Source organism: Melopsittacus undulatus, chromosome 2 (genome assembly GCF_012275295.1).
Source record: "Melopsittacus undulatus isolate bMelUnd1 chromosome 2, bMelUnd1.mat.Z, whole genome shotgun sequence".
NCBI lineage: Eukaryota > Metazoa > Chordata > Aves > Psittaciformes > Psittaculidae > Melopsittacus > Melopsittacus undulatus.
Window position 1 is genome coordinate 54174808 of NC_047528.1, and position 20983 is coordinate 54195790.

The following is a 20983-nucleotide window of genomic DNA, read 5'->3' on the forward strand; positions in this document are numbered from 1 at the left end:
TTCAGTGCCAAAATAGGAATAGCACAGGCAGCATTTCCTATTTTGAGTATAAATAGAATTAATGTTATTTTGTTAAGAATCCAGGCTCCACTTGCTGTATCCTGGGCATAAACAGCGAGAAGTTCACAGACTCAGGCTTTAATGCTACTTCATTATTTGTTTCCGGCCTAGTTGGCTGGGCTAGCGTTAATTTTCTTCACCAGTTTGTATGGTGTTTTAGATTTGTGCTGGCAATGGTGTTGATAACACAGGGATGTTTTAGCTTTTGCTGAGCAGTGCTTGCACCAGGGTCAAGGCCTTTTCTGCCTCTCACCCCATCCTACCAGCAAGCAAACTGGGGGTGCACAAAAGTTTGGAAGGGGACACAGCCAGGACAGCTGATCCCAACTGAGCCAAAGGACATTCCATACCATATGGTGTCATGGTCAGCATATACAGCTGGGGAAGAAGAAAGAAGGGAGAGATGTTCGGGGTGATGGTGTTTGTTTTCCCAAGCAATAGTTACACATCATGTGGCCCTGCTTTCCTGGATATGGCTGAACACCTGCCTGCCGCGGCCAGGTGGAGGGGAGAAAACACCGATACGATGTAGGTTCACAAAATGCTCCGTTTATTGATTACAAGGCTGCTCTTAATATACTGTCTTACACGCGATCACGCATTACTTGATTGGCTGCTTCACTTTGCCCACGAGGGGTACACGCTCCACTTTACCTCTCCTGATTGGTTTCACACCTTCGCTTCAGCTTAGCATTACATCATGCTTCTGGCATCTTGTTATTGCGTTCCTGTTTTGCTGATCTTGACGCTTCTTCTTTTAGCCTGGGGTCAGAGGTTCACTTTCTCACAGCTTGCTGTAAGCCTGTTAAAGCGCCCATGCTCGACCCCCAACACCTGCCTGACCATGGGAAGTAGTGAATGGATTTCTTGTTTTGTTTTGCTTGCATGCACAGCTTTTGCTTTCCCTATTAAACTGTCTTTATCTCACCCCATAAGTCATCTTACTTCCACCCTGACAATTCTCTCCTCATGCCACTGGGGGAGAGTGACTGATTCTCACTGGGGGACACTGAGGGAATGGCAGGCTGAGCTGCCTGCCAGTTTTAAAGCAGAACAGAGATTAAAATGAGTTTCCCTGTCCTCACTTCTATTGTCAAATCTGTGTTATAAGAAAATCCAGCATTTGTTAGTTTTATTCTAATGTCTTATTCCCAGGATCATCCTCTTTCAAGATCATGTTGTTTTTTGAATATACTTAGAAGTTGAGATAAAATAAACACATTTCACAATTACTCTATAAACTACAGCTATCTCCCCCTATATCATGTTTGATACAAATTCTAAAACTAAGAGAAATTAAAAAATGGGTATCAACTCAACCTCCCTTAGAAAAGGGAGATTTGTAAAGTGTCATGATGTTATGGACTAGTGGTTTAGAGCTGGCACTTGAGTCTGACTCTCAAATGTATTTAAGACATTTAAAACCACTAGAGCAGAAATCACTGAACTTCTTGACTTGTGATTCCTCTGCCATTGGTGTATTTGTTGCCAACAATGAACGGCAAATACCAATGGCAAAGGAATCACAAGGACTATACTGCTATCATGCACTCTAGCCTGAGAATGTCCCCGTTGGCCCCAAAGAAGGACTCTGTAATTATCAAAATCAGGGAAACCGTAACATGGGCCCAATTAAGGCAACCATGATCAACACTTTCAGAGAACTAATCTTGGTGAATTTCAGCACTGGTGGCTTTATACTCAGATAAAGTCACAATTCATAATGCCCATCAAAGTAAATATTTTTAATAAAGAATGCTACAATACTGATTTCACACTTGATTCAGGAAAAACAAGTATCTATCCTAAGCTATGGCTGTACATTAGTAACAAAAACTTACATTCTTTATTTATTTACTTATTTTTCAAACTTAATTAAATAGTACTAGAAACACATGTAGACAAGGTTCTAGGATTTCCAGTGCACGCTCTGCAGCCAATGACCAGCCAATGACTGAAGCAGGCTCCCTGCCAGAATGTCATTTATAATGAAACTTTTTACTCCCGTTTCACTGGTTCAGGAGCATAGCCTCCTTATTCACCAGTTTCATGACTGGATAAGTATTTTTGTGTGTACTCTTGAGGCTGTCAAAGCCAGTCTATTTTCAAGACTATTTTGTTTATGCTTAAGGAACTTCTTGCAGCTACATGTATGGTGCATAAAGATGATTTAGGAAAATGTACTATATTATTATTCTTTAAAGACAGTATTTTGTCATTTTTTTAGAGTTGAATTCCTTTGGATGCTACAATCCTGCAAGAGAACAACAGCAACTCAGCAGCCATGCACTGCCTGCAGATGTTATACTTAAGCCTCAGCTCAATACTACTGACATTTTGTTTGAGGAAATTACCTTCCAAAAGGTTCTAAGACAGGGCTGTCAGTCATTGTCACCCAGAGGAACTTGAACAAGTTAGCAAAGAATATTCAGAATGCTTAAGGGAATAAAAAAAATTACATACTAAAATATACTTGACATTCACATTTTATATTTTAGCTTATCTTGAAAAATATCCAGATAGTCATTTCAGCCTACTCACCTCAGCTAGGTAAAATTCATCATATTGTCTCTTGAAATTTTCTCCTTTGTAGTAGTTACTAGCAGCAACAATTACATCTACAGCCACCATGCTTAGTATGAACATATGAAACACGGATGACCTCATCATTTTCTGCAAAAGAAAAAGGAAACTTTATCATCAAAATGAGTGAAGCATATGCATTATAAAGCTTACTACACTATCAAAACAATCAACTACAATAATGTGCTTTTATAAAGCTTCTTTAAACAATTCTAATAATTCTTTAAAATATATTCTGATATATTGCTGAAACTGGTTTGTATGTGTAAGTTGGGTTTTTTTTTACTGAAAAGTTTTTTATTTGCCAGTTGACTTCTTACTGAAGATTTATAATTTGATATGATATATATCACTTTAGTATGTTTATAAAGTATAACCTGTACTTGTATCTACCCAGTTGCCCTTGGTTAACACTCCTTCATTACAATTTATTCACGCAGATCTCAACGACTTAATTGTTCAGGAACAAATAACATTAATTCTTGTCCATCGCTTTTGCTCAAGTAAGTCAAGTAATATGGGTTTTATCTGATATCAGCCTATTGCCTCAAAGTGTAAAACATCTATATATATTATATATGCATACCTGGGCCAATGAACTGTGAAGTACCTCATGGATATTTCATTTTATCTGTGCACTTAATGCTTTGTGTCTTGCTGCTGCAGTCTCATGGGAGAAAAGAGAAATGGAGTCATGCAGCACTGGCCAGGAGTTCACATCCATGAGCTGCACAAACAGTAGGGATAAGAGGTATGCCTGAAGTTCAAAGAACTAACTTCTAGGCCTCCATCACAAAGAATGTGCCCTTATGATTTACCCTGAAAACCACTACCCTCACTGGGTCAGCCACAGCTGTTCCAGTAGAATCTACAGTCAAACAGGAAGAATGTTGGCAAAACGTTATCTTACATTAAACCATCTCTGAATGGTCACTAATATTGATATTTTTACAGTGTTTAACAAATAATACAGTTTGTGTCTTTAATGCTTATTTGCAAACACGACGTAAGTTACACGCCATTATGGTTCCTTGTATTTGTGTGTAAATTTAATTTCTGTTCACATTGAAAGAGCTCATTTTTATTTGTTCCTGAGTTAACATGTAGGAGTACCTGACAAGATTTCAGGAAAAATAAACTTCTAAATATAGAAGAACTCTGCCCCTTCTCACTTTCTTCCTAAAGATTCTGGGTACCTCTACTGGTTTATATTCATAGAATCACATAGTTATTTAGGTTTGAAGGGATCTCTTGGGATTGTCTAGTCTGCTTCTGTCTGCTCAAGCAGTCTGCTAGAGCAGGTATTCCAGGAGACTCAGAGATCTGAGATTGCAAATGGGCCTCTTACAGTCATCTAGTCTACCCTCTCTACTCAAAGCAGCATCACATAGAGAAGACTGCTCAGGACCACATCCAGTCAGGTGCTGAGTATCTCAAAGGATGGAAAATCTACAACCTGCTGGGGCAACCTTGCCCTGTGTTTTAAATCACCCAGTTCTTCTGGATCACCTTATCTCTAGGACTGTATTTCATGGGATTCTTCAAAGCAGACACCTGAATATGGAAAGTCTTCTCTCCTGAGCACAAGGGTTGTGGTCCTGCCTTTTGGCTTTTTTCCCCTCCTTGCAGGACCCTGAACTCCACAGTCTCATGGTCATTGCAACCAAGACTGCTCATGAACCTCACAATTTGACCAGTTACTCCATGCTTGTAAGTATGAGGTCCAGACAGAACACCTGCCCCTATCAGCTCACATTTGTGAAGAAGTTACCATCACTGCAATCCAGAAATCTGCATTATTTCCTGTGCTGCCCTTCTAGCAGATATCAAAGTAGTCGAATTACCCCAGAAGAGCAGAGGACGTGAATGTGAAGATGTTATAGAAGAATGAAAAGATCAAGCATCACACGTTGTTATTTTGTAAAGATACATTAACATGTTAGAAAATTCATACACACAGTTGTAAAATAATGTCTCAGTCTTTAGTAAGATGAGGTTGTTATCCTGACGATATTTACATTTTATGTTAAACCCCACCTGGAGCTCAGGGTCTTGACCAAGCTACTCTTCATGCTACCAGGATTTAATGAGATCAAATTAGAACATAAGATAGTACAAACAGGAGGATGTAAGGACCAGCACTTGTTCAGGGTTTTGGCAAAGACTTGTACCTGCCTACAGAATTAATCCCCTGTTTAATTCCACTGCTGTTTTAAGATAGTTTGGTTCAGCTAAAGCTGAGTGGAGCCTAAGCACGTATTTAAAAGCATTCAGCCTCATGTCTCATCACTAATAGCACTGCAGACAGAAGGCAGCTCAACCCTTCTCATGCAGGCTGGCTTGCTTTTGACACTGGGGGCATAAAATGGTTATATATTCCAATCTAGAATGGGAGGTTTAGGAGATAAGCCTGACAGTCAGAAATGTACAGAACAAGCCTGGGTTAATAACAATGCCTAAAGCACAGCAAAGCCACCAAAACAGAGTGGCTAAATGAGGTTTTGTATTTATTTTTAATCTACAAGGCAAGCTATACAAATACAATAATTTAAGACAGGCTTACTGGCATCAATCATACATTTTTGTCAGCCGTGTGATTCAAAACAGATAGTATCATATATTTTACATTTCCATTTCACACAAGTTCTAAACAGCTTCTCTGCATATCTTACACTGTATTTTTGATAGTGTTAAAATTTCCTTTGTTGTAATGAAGTATTCTGCCTCAATTGTTAAAGGATTTGCTAAAAGAAAGTAGAAAGTGAGGCTGTAAAATGTACTTTTCTCTCCCTTCACAAAAGAAAAAAAACCAACAACAGCGAAGTAAAATGGTAAGAGAGGAAGAATAAAAATGCATAAACTGCCTTAGTATACGTGCACATACATGCATAAGACTCTCATACAGTCTGCAACTTTGGACACCCACAAAAAGATTTTCCAGTGGCATATTTAATGTTGGAAAATAAATCAAAATACCATAAATAATATCCTAATCATAGTATGCTTTAGTAAAATTCAGTAAAGCTTCTTGTCAATTACTAAAGGTTGCCTTCCCAAATGAACTGAGACTATTTAGCTAATAGAGTATTATGTTGGCATAACACAATTCAGCACCAAGATAATAAAGAAGGAGGCTCAGACAGAATGTAAGTAAGGGGCAGGCTGTGTAAAGGCAGGAACATCTGTCTGAGGCAGCAAATTAGGAGATGGTTGGGGCAGGCAAAGTGAAAAGCACCCAGTTACTGGCACACAGGCAGAGAGCTCATGGTGCCAGCAAGGTGGAAGTATCTGAGCAAATACACATGCACAGCAAAAACACTGTGCTGAGGAGACCCAAAAAGAAATTCATTACTTTTAAATCTCAGGACTGGCCTGCTTACAGGGGCCAGATTGGCATCTGTGTTTCTTCATTTTTTCTACAGCATGTCAGAATCCACCTGAACACTTGTTACAAATGCTATGCATGATAAGCAGCTTTCCTGTTGGCCTCTCAGACAGACTGCAATATCCTTAGGACATCAATCACAGTGCTCTAGCTCTTTTTCTCTACTTTAATCTGTCTTAGTTTGTTCTTTCTGCATCACAGAATTTTAATTTGTGTGAACCTTTGAAACGGTTCAACTGCACCTCTGCTGTAATGTTTGACCATGAGATTTCACTGCTGCTTTACACATTTCTGTATTTGGAAAGAGGTCTAAGAGAAAGATGAATTTAGCCCACAGCACTTGCCCAAGCCTTAAAAACCATTTTGGATCACAGGATCAGCAGTGTGATTTCATTTAGATTACAGCCCTTTTCAGAGCACACAGCCATGGAAAATTCTCCGTGCAAACTTGAAAGAAGAGACGTAACACCAGGTTTTGTTCTTGTTTAATTTAATTACCTTTTCCAGCCCTCGGATGTGTGTTTCTTAAACTGTGCAGGAATAAGATGAAAGAAATGTTCTGATGTTCCTGTCAGCCAGGTGCATGATGGGAAGATTGTGTCTAATATTAAATTGGACTTAAGATTAGCTGTGTTGAAGCAGTCTCAAGTGAAATGCCCTGTTGCTGCCATCAATCAACTACAACAGGGAAGAATTTCTTACATTTCCAATGAATCACTTCTAACGCTGCCATTTGGCTTCATGCAGGATGACAATTCTCTATGTCCAGAACACTACGAAGAATGTGGATGGCATAGTGAATTAAAGACACAATGGCCATGAAAACCAATACAGGACAAACCATTAACAATCCAAAAGAGTTGAGGATTTGCTTTGTGCCCAGATGTGAAAGTCATGAAAGCAGAAAAGATGCCTATAATATTGCTTATTTATTTAACATTAGGGATGAGCTTGATACAGCTGAAGAATTCTAAATGAAAAATTATATGTAATATCCCAGATTCACCCAAAAGCTTAAGTAAGCAATGACACTGCAATTGCTGACAGGTGATTACCTGGGTCACTTGTTGGTATGGAACATTACCATTTATGGCCTAAAGCAGTCTTTTGTCACTCCAGAACTATCTGAATGGGACCTGTTCCTTTAATACTCCTTCCACCTTCCTGCATGGTAGAGAGAGAATGAGTGACATAAATTTTCCTTTGCCAGCTCTCTGCCCTGGAGAAAATCCACAGCAGCTGCCACCTCACACAGCCAGAGCCACACAGATCCTGGCTCTGGAAAGCAGTGGTCCATACAAAATAGTCACTAAGCAAACTAGAGCAACTGAAGATGAAACTACATATTCCTAATACTAAAACCCTTCCTGCGGCTTGGTATGTACTCCCATCCTTTAGGTGGGATTTTTATTTCAAAACCATAATACATATTGCTTGCTAAGCAAGACGGTAAGGGTTGCAAACTTCTAGGGTCTGACGGACTTAATAATAAAAGAACACATGGACCATGTTACCCTGGTATTACCTAGCTCAAAAATGACCAGGATGGTAATGTTCCAAATTATCATGTGAAACCTTGAAAAACATGTCTTCAAAGGGCTCGATGGCTTTAGTTTATCTGTACAGAAATTCAGAGTTCCTTTGACAATACTTAACACTATTGGTGATAGCCCTCAAGCTTACTAGTACTGAGCAAGACATGGTGAGGATCTGACATGCAGAAAACCTCTGCTTACTTTGGCCATTTAGCATGTGAAAAGCCTAAGCTAAGTGCATAACTGTCCAACTGGCAGGGTAGCACTCAAAAGCACAAAGCATTTAATATACAGTGTAAATGTCATTTAACTAAAAGGCTTTGATAATCACTATACAGATAAGCAGCTTTTCTCCAGTTTTGATACTCCTGAATTGTGTATTCATCAACAGGAAACACACAGTTGCACCTGTCCCTCTTTATGTTAGATATACTTTAAAACTTCATAAAACACTGACACTTCTCCTCCATATTCTAATAGGACAGCTCCAGCAAGTTGTTTATTCCCTTTTCATCTTTGTTAGCTTTTGCTGTTTGCCCAATGAAGCTAGGTCCCACTAAAATATTCAAGCCAAGCTTCCAGCTATGGCTGATTAAAGATCTTATACTGGCTACATGATTATTGTGGTTAATTTTATACCTATCACAGAATTACTATAATGATGCTTTAGGTTATTTGCACTCATGTCTATGCATGCCTACTGAATGACCATTATCTGTAGTAGCTAGAATAGATTTTGATTTGTTAAAGTTGTGTAGTTGTGTACAACAGAGTTGGGTGAGATTTTAAAATAGTTACCACAACTGAAAAGGTTACAGCTGTGCTACTCCAGTCTTTCTTACAGGCTTGTTGCAGCCTAGATCCTAGCACTGCAGGGGCATGAAGGTAAATATGACTCCAGCTCATTTCTGCGCACAGCACCACCATGACTTGTGGTAGTGGTATGTTCTGTAACCCAAGTCTTACAGTACCTGATGATTTCTCAAAGCCCTGCTCGCTGGAGTCATGTCAGTCACAGAATACATGACTCTTGTTCAGAAGAGCTAACAAGAGCACAACCCAAGTTCATTACATCAACACAGAGAACAGTAAACCAAATAAAAAATGAAAATGCATTATGAGTAAATTCTCATTCTTTTCAGCCATTTCTTCAGAGCTTGGCCCACAGACTTCCAAATGCACATAAAGAGATTATGGGTTTTATACAGTGGGGCCAGTTTAAGTTGTATGTACAGGATTTATGTCACTAAGAAAGTAATATGAGAAACAGTTCCTCTTGATTTGATGATGAAAGCAGGAGACATCGCATGCCTCACAAATTACCACAAGGTACTGGTTCTGGCACAAGACTAGAAATAGGAAAGAAAACTTCTCTTTTAGGATTTTATGAGACATGGTATCTAAGAGTCACTGAGTAATGATTAAATCTAAAGAAAAGAACAAATTTTTTTTATCCTATACACATTTAGTATACTCGTGGTGTTTATTTTGTTTTGGGTTTTTTTTGGTTTTTTTTTTTTTTTTTTTTTACAAAGTGCTTGAAGATACCTTGACTATGAAAGGAGCTTTAGAAAATCACATTCTATACACTGCTAATCATAGATAATTCATAGCATGAATGGGATAAATTTGATTTTCATCTTGTTGGTTAATGGCCATCTGAGCAAGTACAAAATTGTGAAATTGCAGGAAATTTTCCCTTTTGTTTGCTGAACATTGTACAGCATTTTACAAGCTGAGTAACTAATTTTCTATAAACCATTTTCCTTTCAACTTACATTATGACTGCCTAACAAAGATATGCTTGTAAGGAGAATTTAGCAAATGATTCTTATGCTCTGCAATCTGAACATTTCTGAAAATTATTATGCATTAACCACAAATTTTAAGGGAACAAGCTTTTTAATATCTTATATTGATGCAGTTATATATCAGTGTGGGACATGAAAAAACATAAGAGAGAAATCTCAGATATCATCTACTGCATTTGAGAGGAACTTTCAAATGCTAGACAAATTCAAGTAACGCAACTTAACTGAGGAAACAAAGTGAAGGGTGAGTTTTAAAGATGCTGAAATGGGTGACTTTTAGACACTGCAAAAAAAATAAGTCGGCATCACAGATGAGATGTTACTCACACTGGTGACGACAGAGAGCCAGTCTTGGCTTTCCAGTACATGAGAGCAGGGTGATTCTTCACAATTTTAGGCTATACAGACTTGCTTTAACATGTTTTGTGACAGCAGAGGAACTTCTGAAGGTGCTGATGTAATAGAGATGAATGTGAAGATCCATAGTAAAATGCAAAATCCCTTGGAAACTAGTGACTTTAAGATTAACTTAGAATAGAGTACCTTTGTTACCAGTTTCAGGAAGTAATGAGGAAAGTATGATGATATTCAAGGAAGCACAATTCCTCTTGGAAAACAAACATCATAACTCTTTCAAGTTTTAGAATATGCAATTGGAAACCTTTATATAAATGTTATCTGGCTGCAGCAGAGGTAACACTGGCCTGGCAGAAAGAGCAGCAAATACACTAAACTGTCCTAGCTTCAAAAATAATCACTGTATTTCATTTTTCTGTGTTTCTCTTTCCACTTTCTACATCTGACCACACCTGAGGTCTACCTACCTCTGAGTTTTACATACTCCTACCTTGAGTACGTCAGACTCCAGGTAAGGACTGTATCTAACTATTGTGTTTTTTTCCAGGGTCCCATACTATGCAGCCTCAAATAAGCAGGAAATGGGACTATAATTGAATAATGACAACATTTCAGGACATGGAAATACATGCTCTGATAGGTAAAGCAAGGTCCTGCTTTTTGTGCTATCACAATATGTTTTTTTAAAGCAACAAATATAATTTTCAGATTATTTATAGCTAAAATCATATGAAATTCAGCAGTTGCCAAGAATTGTCTTTCAGCAGTCTAAATGTCTCTGTAATATTTGAAAATACAAGAAATTAATGCACCCATCAGACTATATCAGACTCCCGCCTTTTTGCAGAGCAAGTTTTGATTTAAAAATTAAAAACTACTTTAAAAAGGCAAACTGAGCTCTGATGAAAGGAATGAATTAACACTCCACAGCACAGGAAGAATGCAAAAATAAATATTTAGGAAGCAAATGAATGGAAATAACAATAAAAGCTTACTATAACAAAAGCTTATTATAACAAAAGAGCTTACTGAATAGAAATTAAAAACTGTAAGATATGACTTTTCCAAGTAACAAAACTTTAAGGGTAAAAGTTTCAGACAGAAATCAGATACTTTCCCCCCTGCATCCTACATTTGATAGCAAACGTCGCTGTAGGGTAAAGAATAAGTGTTGTGTGTGCCTCCTTTAGACTAGCTGCATCCTGTTAACTCATACCCTGCAATAACAGAATAAAGCAGTCGTATAGATACATTCTTGTATGCCTCTTACTAACAGCAATCACTTTTCTCCTCCCACAAACTTCTGGAACAATCAAAAAGAAAATGGTAACTCTTCTGCTCTAAACATCCATGAAATAATGGCTTCTTTGACACTAAATGAACCTCCTCCTCACCAGTTTATAAACCAACTAGCACAGATAAGTCATTTTCTCTGTAAGAAGATAGAGAGGAAGTAAGCAGCCTTTCAGTGACTGCAATCTGACTTAGAGAAATGGAGAGCAGCAGCTGCAACATAAAAGAAACCTAAAAATACTACTTAAATTGTTCATGATAACAATAATGCACAGAGATTGTTACCTACTCCTCAGATTTTAGAACTGCTAATAAGTATATCATCACCTCAGCAGTAATTTTCTTAAAGCTACATACATATCAAATATAGCAAAATAGAATCCAAATTATATGAGTACAGATTTAACTCTTTTTCCTAACCACTGCAGCACAATTTTATAAAAAAAAATAAAACTAGTCAAAATAATAACTGTATAAAACCTTAAATGCAATAGTCCAAATTAATTTTTGGTTTATATCTAGCAACTTTATTAAGCTTAGGTTTGAAGTTTCAAATCAGAATGGTAAATGCATGTAACCTCAGGTACAGGAAGAAGTATAGACCCAAACACTCCCACCATGGATTCACACACCATATATGCATAAATATATGAAAAATGTGTATGCATGTATGCACATGTATATATACTCACACTCATAGGGTAGGCCAAATTTATAACTGATTTATGATGCTGTTCTCTGTCAGTCACCTTATAATGGATGCATTTGACATTCTTACTCTATATTTTCTAAGTTTTCCTCTGAAAACTCAGGCTGATTCAGTATCTGCATTGAAACACTGACTGCATATTTACATATTGTTGTTGAACCCTCTATATAAAATCTTCTATTTTATGTGCATCAACAATGTTGACATTTTCTATGTTTGCCTATTTTTATTTTGAAAATATGTTATCCACAACAGCAAAAAACTCAATCATGTCATGCTTACTGTGCAGCTGGTCAGCTCCATATCTAATACTAAATCTATGCTGCTACTAAAAAGCTGTACCATGTATGAGCTGTGGTATATAAAATTGCTCACTTGTTCAGAAACATGCTAAACATATTTTTGACAAGTAATTGATTATTACATGTGTTTCAACTTGCATGTTTCCCAACTTGCAAATTCCCCAAATTGCAGGGAAGGTGAGTGAGAAGGAAAGAATGTGGAACCTACCTGTGCTGTAATCTTTTCCATGCCTTCAAAATATCCATAACTTTTACAGTTTCCAACTCACGGAATCTCGCTTCCAACAATTTCCTGTTAATACTCCTTGATATAATTTAATTTCATTTAATTCAAAGTTAATTTAATAATTCCTTGAATTATATGTCTTTGAAGACCTCACCTGTGAAGCAGCCGTTTTCACTGCCTCTATTTTCTTTGGCCTTTTATTTCTTGATTAATTAAGAATGTGTTCTTTTTTATTTACATGTTACTGCAATAGCGTAGATCTTAGATCTACTAGCTGCTTTATAAATACGAAGGAAAACATTGTTCTTATTATGGATCGCTCAAGAGCTGAAAGGGCAATAGACTGTATTGCACCACATTCTTCAACTGATATTCAGGATCATCTTGAAATCATTCAGAATTCTTGGTATTTTTTTTTTTTTTGATACAACATTAGCTATGCTACATACCAAGACAGGTCCAGCTGAGCTACAGAGGAGTTAACTACACTGCCTGCCTTTCCCCTTTTTGCCTTCTCAGAGTTTAAACCACCTTCTCAAGTATTTAGCACAGATTTAGTTTCAGGCTGACTGAGTTGCTGTGTCAACTCCAGTGGTAGCTACTAATTCTGCATGCACTCTGCCTTCAGGGGGAACCCAAGCTCCGTGTTGTAAATATACTTTATGCAACCTTTCCTCACAACAGTGTTCATGTACCGTGAGTAACTTAAGTGGGTGTTTTGCTGACAGTTCAAAGCAACAGAGGGCAGAAGAGAACTGACACTACCCAGAATGAGTTGGAGGACCAGAAACATAAATTCTGCTGTTAGGAAGACTTCAGGGCGTATCTTCTAGTTCCTTTTAGCTCTTGAGAAAAAACCATACAGAGCAATTGAGGATAAGCAGAAACTGAGTCTTTATTTGTCAGCAACCTCTTGTAAAAGGATAAAGCACAATTCTGAATTCCCAACTACCTCTTGCTACTTACTGAGAAAGCACTAACAAGCCCACGTTTCAACAGCAAAAGAACAGCTACAGGAAAAATAAAAACAAACAAACAAAAAAAAAACCCCAAAACTCACACAAAAAGAAAACCCCACGCAAACCCCAATTTCTTAATTTTGAAGATGTTGTGGTGAAAAAACAAAAATTAAATCCGAATGCTTTAAGGGTTGCTTGACATGGAAACAGTAAACAAAAAAAAACCCCACTCTTCTAAGTAACTTCTTTTCCAACAGCAAAATATGTCTGTGGAAGCATTCAGGTCTCTCTTTGGATATCTTGCTGACAGTATTTCCAAACACCATCAAAACTTGGAAGATAAGATTCTAAGAAAGTAATTTCTCAAGGAAGGAAACAGTTTTTTTAGTGCTTTTTCTTTTTACTATTATTGTATTTCCCAACAAAGACAGTAAGAAAAAAACTCCTTTGTGGAAAAGTTTTATACTCAACTAGAGCACCTTACCTTCTCTTAGTTCTTACTGCAGCGTTTTACCTTAGTACAATGATTATTATAGCATATTATAGCTTTGAAATTCTTTAGAAGGCTGAGGTAAATTTCAGTGCTTTTTACAGCTTTTACTGTTGATCTGTTTAAGACTTACAGCAGTACTTGATCATCATTAGAAACAGAATACTTCAGTTCTTTGGTAAGTTTCCCTCCAAACTAAAACCTGTCAAATGTGTACTTTAGGCAATTAAGACAACTCTGCTCAGAATTAATGAAAATCTTTTCCTGGGTCAGACTGGCCATTCGTATTGATTATTGGTTTCTGACTGAAATGTCTTGCCTAACAGAGTACGTTCATCTTCTTGGTTACCATATGCAGGTACTGTACTTGTCTTGGAACATAGTGTACAAGATAGTCACAGCCAGCTGCTTTAAAATGCCTTTTTTTTCTGGTCTTTACCACTTTTACACTTTAGTGTGCCTGAATGAGGCAATAAAACCTTCACGTTGTGGATGAAGTTTCTATGTCAGGAAATTGGTAATTTAATTAAGAGTCAGAACACAGTTTATATGATTCAAAACATGCATGTGCACCTGCTTCATATTAAAAGGCTTAGAGCCTCAGAAATAGCTAGTCAGGTATGTGACAGGAAACACAAGTAACATACTCATAGTGATAACACTAACAGAAAACCTAATTTTTAGGAAAAAATGTTTTTCTAAAATGACTTACTTGGCCTCATAAATAAGTATCAAATATTTTAATAGAATTTCCACCTTTTGATTAAAACAGTTTTTCCTTGAATTTTCCTTGCATAATCTAATTACCACACTCTCAAACTAGTGATTTACATATAAAAGCAGAGATTACTTTGAAATAAATCAAATGCTCAATTAAAGACGTGATCAGATGAATAATCAGAAGGAAACAAAAGACTTTTAGTACTTAGACTCAAAACTTATTTTCTAGTAAAGCAGTTTCCATTTAAACAAAATTTAACACACAGAAGAGAATCACTTGATCATTTTCCCCAAACTGAAATAGCACTGGGAACTGCTGATAACTTAGAGGCTTTAGTGCCTTTAGCAGGGGGACAGCCGAGCTAATCAGAGATTCTGACTGCCATCAATTTGTAGGGCAAGGGGCAGTGATTGCCTGTGCACTTCCCCTTTTCTTGCAAAGCCTGTTCTCCAACTTCACCAGCTAGACAGCAGTTAAGCTATGATACCCCTCTTCACTAAGAAGTTAGAACCAGAGGTGTAGACCTGTCCAACCAAAGGGATATGGAAAGACTACTCAAACTAATGTGGCTTGGATGAAATACAGCAACATTTCAGAATGAAAATATGATGATTCTAATATGTAATTCAAAGAATTACACATTTTTAATTGCTTCCTTCTCACATGTAGTAGGACAAAATCTTTTTCCCCACTTTCAAAAAAGGTCATGATACCAAGGTTGGATTTTACTGGACCACACAGGAAGCCTATTTTGTTAATCTTTTGGAGAGGCTGGAGTCATAGGACACAGGAGACTGCAGCCTTCAAGTTATTTTGAAGCTCACCTTTCCAAATTTAGTTGAATATGAACTCAAACTTTGTGGGTAATTGAAAGAGCAACACAGTAACTCTTCGGTTTCACAACCACATAGAGATACAACTTGTAATTGTAATATTCAGCAAGTTCAGAGTTACAAGATTTCTCATAAAAGACATTATTTTAAGAAACTTATTTAAAGCAAGAGGCCCAAACAGAGAGATTATCTCAAACCTAACATATGCATCATTAATTCAAATTTCAGACCCCACTGAAATCCTTCAAACTCCCCCTCTCAAGAAAACATCCCCACAAAGAATCTTTTATAAAACTTCACACTATTTCTATTGTTGACTGTTTTTTCCAAATAGGATTAAGAAGAGTTAAAAATGTAGATGCCATATAAAAAGAGATAAGCATAATGTGTAGTCTTAACTATGGTCATACTTCAGGCATAAACTGAAGCAGGTCCTATAAAAGACACATCTACAGATGCACCAAATGCAGGTACTAGTAAGTCTTCTTTCAAAAGCTGGGAGATGGTGTGGAGTGGGGTACACTTAATTTTTTTTTATTCCTTTCACCATCACAGCTTTCCAGAGCTATGTTACTTTCTGCTCATCTATACCAAACAAATTAAAAGAGTTGTTTAGCTGCAGGTAGAGCTGATATGTAACACTGACAGTTTTAACACTACCTAATTAAGAGCTGCTTCACTGAATGCTGCTAGGGATGAATAGAATTACAGCAAAGCAAACAGGATTGATCAAGCAGTAGAGACATACAAGGTAACGTGTGATTTTGGATGAAAATGATAAAAATTGGGGCACGCCCTTAATACTGAGAAGCAACATGGATAGAAAGAAGTTGATTAAGTAAGGGCCTGGAAAGAAAATACTAGTTTACCCTTCCCACAGATTCCTGAGCTCTTACAAAGCTCTTCCCCTGTAACCCATCCTTTCAAAAAATTATTCCCGTATGTCTTTATGAATTTTCACTTCCAAAATTCTTACCTGATGTGAAAGCACATGGGGTGGGAATGAAGAAATCTTATGTTCATAGCAGGTGAGGGACAGAAAAGCAGAACAGGAGCAAAGGAGAACAAAGTGTTTAGTACCATTGTCAGCTCGTAAGAGCAGTTGACAGAGTGGTTGATGGCAATGACAGAGAATTTCCGTTTATTGAATGTGAAACTCATTCTAGGGTAAGGATTCACCTGAGCCTCACTTCTGGTTCTGGCTCTTCAACTGGTGAGTGCAGTGTTTGCTAAAAATGCAGAACATTAAAACAAGTTGGGAATTGAGAAGAAAACGAAATAAAGGAAAAGGCAGGTTAAAAGTTTGCCATCAGCACATACACAGCTGCTTTTAAAAGTTTAATTAAAAAAACATCTATAATTGTGAATTGATTTTGTTATATACTAAATCTAAATGAAGCAGCTAATTAGTAAACTGAATCTCTTCTGGTCTGTATGGTAAGAGTTTCTATTGAAGAAAACTTCAAAGGATTTTAAAAATATGAGCATCAAACGGTTTTTTTGAACAACAAAGGAACAGACTTTGATAGGAAAATGCTGTTGTCCTATATTTGTAATATATAATTCTTGTTTGATAATTCTCAATGGAATTATAAGGTATCTCATAAGACTTGAGGAAAGAAGAAGGGTCCTGTAATTAAATGATGAAACAAACTAATAACATAAGTCTGACAGTATTGGTTCAAATTTTGTAAATTTAGAAGTTTCCTCATTTGAAAATAATCAAGCTTATTTTATTTTTCCAAGTAAGATCTACAGCACTTTTAGAAATGGTCACATTAACATATATTGTGAAGTAGTATTTCCTTTTATAGTCTGTATGGAAAACAGGAAAATACAGAAATTGCAGCTACTTTATAAGCATACTTTATATATGATTCTGATAATATCAAGTATGAATAAACTTATTTGTCTTTACTGAAAAACATCTCCTTAATTATGCTCACTGAAATACATCCAAAACTGAAGAACTATTTGTAAGACATCATGAGATATACACTCCCAATATATTTTTATCCTGTACAAATTCTTTAAAGGGAACTGTTTTCACTGACATACTGCAGTATACTGAATAAGCTATTCTAAGTAGCAATGAAGTAAGAACTCTTCAGACCTGTATATCCAATTTTCGGTTTTGACTAACTGGAATTTCATTTTTATCAGATGAATTTTGGTGTGTCTGTAAACAAGACTGTGCCCCCAAAATGCTGCTCACTATTATCATGATGGGCTTTCATACCTATTTGAAAAGCAGGGCCTGCTGAAAATGCATTACCACAATATGTGATCCAGTATTTGCACTGTGAATTTAGCTGGAGACTTGGACATTTAAATGACCTAGGCTTTGAGATATCATCAATGACTGTCTTAAAATTATATGAATCACCTCCTGTTGATGTCTCTTTCTTCTGATTACAAAGTGCCTAAGGTGATCAACTCCTATCAGCACATTTAATTACCAGACTCCTAAACCAGCCAAATAAATTCCATTTCTTCTATGTCTATGTCTGAACAACCACACCTACACATAAATATCTATTCTTGCCCTCATTCCCACCCCTAAAGCTTTTAAGTAATTTCAAAATTAATTTCTACTTAATGTTTCTCTCCCACCAGTGAAGAGTAAAACTGCATCCATCCCTGCCACAAATCTCTTTCTAACCCACAGCTATATTCCATTATTCTCCCTCTGCATACCATATTTTATTCATCTCTTATACAGTTAGTAGAATTAACCTTACTGGTATATATTCACAATTAATGCTGAACCGAAATGCTGTACACAGCATAAATTGTACATTGATTTACAATGTGAGGTTTTTAATGTGAAAAAGGAAATTCAGTGACTACAGACAATTTTCCAAATGATCTGCAAAAGTAACTACACTGGTTCATATGGATACACACTGGTATCACTGTCCTTTCATGCAAATTATTATGCCAGTTCCTAATGTTTTCATTTGAATACATTTGCACAGTCACAATCCACAAAAATAAGTTTGCCGCATTCACCATGTGTCTTGTACATACTCACCTGTCTTGATACAAGCTCTTTACTGGTTTATGAAAATACAGCATACTCATATGTGAACAGGCTTAGAGATCATAATTTTTAAAGCGGTCAAGTGGATTTAGCCATGTAAGTTCCACTGAAGAAATGCAAACAATTCTTGGAATTGCTGAAGCACAGTACATCACTAATTCCTAGAACTAGGCAGTATTCTAAATATGTGTTCAACGTTAAACTTATGTAGTAAAATGCATTTCTTATAGATAAATTTAAGGAACTCCCCTTTTCCATTATATTTATAGCTGGGAGAATATAAGCAGGTGGTTTCTTCCACACACCCCTAAATCTTCGTGTTTTTAAGGAGGAACACTTAGCAAGTGCATGTACCTTTTGCCTAATGAATTGAAGTACTTTTATTTGTTTCAAGACTGACATTTAGATTTGTTTATATCTGCCATTTTAATGACTGCAAAACCATCCTACATCCAAAATATTAGAGATCAAATCCTTCCCCAGTGCAGTCAGTGGCAAAACTCTTGCTGAGTCTGATGGCGCCAGGGTTCTACTGTACTCTTTCCTCTTCATCTTTTCTCTGAGGGATAAGTACAAGGTGGTCTCTAAGCATCAGTACTTGGGCTCCACTTAGCTCTGCAGAGCACAGAGATTCCCCCATGAATTTTCTTTCAGAAACCCTATCCAAGAGCAGTGAATCATCCTCTTTTTCAGCTCAATCAGTGAGTAGCAACCTGCCGCAGAACACTCAAGTGAAAAACTGGCAAGCCAAAGTTGTTATTTCTGTATCATACACAGCTTTCTTTGCCCATGTATCCTTGCAGACAGACCAGTGCTCCAGTTCTGGTTTTAGTTAACTCGATGACATTCTCAGCTGCAATAAACTCTGCTCACTCTGTTCTATCCCCCAGGAAGTTACTCCTGTCACCTCTTGAAGGATGCCTACTCACTGGCACCTGGAAGTCTCCAGGCATAAGCTGCAAGATCCCAATGCTGTAACACAGCTACACCTTGCCTGACTTCATCCACATCCTTTGCAACCATCCTCACATGAAGCATGCTCAACAGCATCCTTGAAAAAGGAACAGAGCTTCCTTCTCTCTCAGGAATTCTTCTGAATGGGAGCACACAAATAAAACAAATACCATCCACAACAAGACATAGTGTAAGCCAAACTACCATCAATGCCTGCACCCTTACTTTCCACAAATAATGCCAATTGCATCGATACGAGGAATCCTTATATATTTTAATGACTTTAATGAGATTCATATATATGTCTATGCTTGCTAAACCGGATTTTTTTCTGAGTAAAATACCGATATTCAGTAAACAAAATAAGGACCTATTTGCTTAATAGCTTCTTAGCCGAAAATTACTTTGTGCAAGAATAAATCTGGTAACAACAAAACATTAATAAATATGCAAGGTATGAATTACAAAATTCTGGAATTAAAGTTATCTGTGTCTGGTATGTGCATGGTGTAATATAGCCTTTAATGACATGGTCATCAAAGTCCAGAACTTTTCAGTGAACATCAAGGGGCTGTAGGTTGTATATCAGTAGATGAATATTCTGTAATGTGTAGTGTAAAGCAGAGAATGCTGTATGAGGAAGGATGGCTTCATAGTTAAGGCAGCTGAATACTTCCCAGAAGAACTGTATTTGATGAATACCTCTGCTAAAAAACTTCATTATGTTAACCAAGCTTTCTGAAACCTTTCCTAGCCAGTCATTACCACAGTGTTCCTTATTTCAAAGACATCTGACTTCAAGGTGAAAATGTGAATTCCCAGTATGTTGCCTGCCATGTCCTCCCATTCTTTTCAAAGGTGTAGCTGAGTACTGAGTTCTAGGTGGCTGTGTTTTAAAGTTATGCCTTACTATTGCAATAGGACATTCTTCTATTTTTCCCCCCCATTTTAAATTCAGTGCTATGAGTAATTCAACAGAATTACTTTAAAGGAAGCATGCAATGTACAGAAAACTATATAAAAGAGTTAATGTACAAATATGAGAAAAATTGATTGGTTAGCAAAATTTATACTCAGCAAATTTCTGCCATCCAAAGAAGCTTGTATTTGCGTGTGCTTAGCTGAATGTTTACTATGAGGGTGGAACAATACCAACCAACCAACCATAACCTGATCTTGGCAAACCACTTATACTGTTGATAAGTATGGCTAAAGTCTACCTGATATCTAGCAGTGCACAGGCAACTGTTTGCTTTAACAGGAAAAGGTTTAATGTATGTGAAAATACCAGTACAGGAGCTATTCTGGCTCCACAAAGCATACAACAGGTGTGCACTCAGCAGAGAACTAAGACCCCCATGAGAAGAAATGGTTCAGATAATCTTCCAGAGCCGGAGTATGATTGCTCGCCCTTAATGAACAAACTTGTCACAGAGGGCTCTTATTGTTTGCTTTGTTTCTGCCCTGTTTCAGTGACTAATATGCATAATGCTACATATATGTGTATGCCTATGAGTGAAGAAGCATGTTTATGAGTTCTCACAGAATGGCAGCAACTAAATGGATGAGGAAGAGTAGATCTGAACAAATTAAGGTTTGTCAGCTTTGGTCTGAAGGTTTGACAGCCAGCACAGACCAAAGGTTGCTGAACCTTGGCTAGAGAAGAAAGACAGAAGAAATTCAGAATCTGTGAATGGATCTATCGGTAGTGGCTTCTACACT

The 20983-nt window shown here is 37.1% G+C and overlaps 1 protein-coding gene across 1 annotated transcript in view; it reads right to left on the reverse strand.

The window, feature by feature from the left end:
• The window catches only part of NALCN (sodium leak channel, non-selective), a 234116-nt gene that overhangs the window by 120144 nt on the left and 92989 nt on the right, over nucleotides 1–20983 (reverse strand). Inside the window, exon 11 of the mRNA XM_005145229.4 lies at nucleotides 2602–2733. Within this exon, the coding sequence (XP_005145286.1) occupies nucleotides 2602–2733 (132 nt within the window). The remainder of the gene's footprint in view (nucleotides 1–2601; nucleotides 2734–20983) is intronic.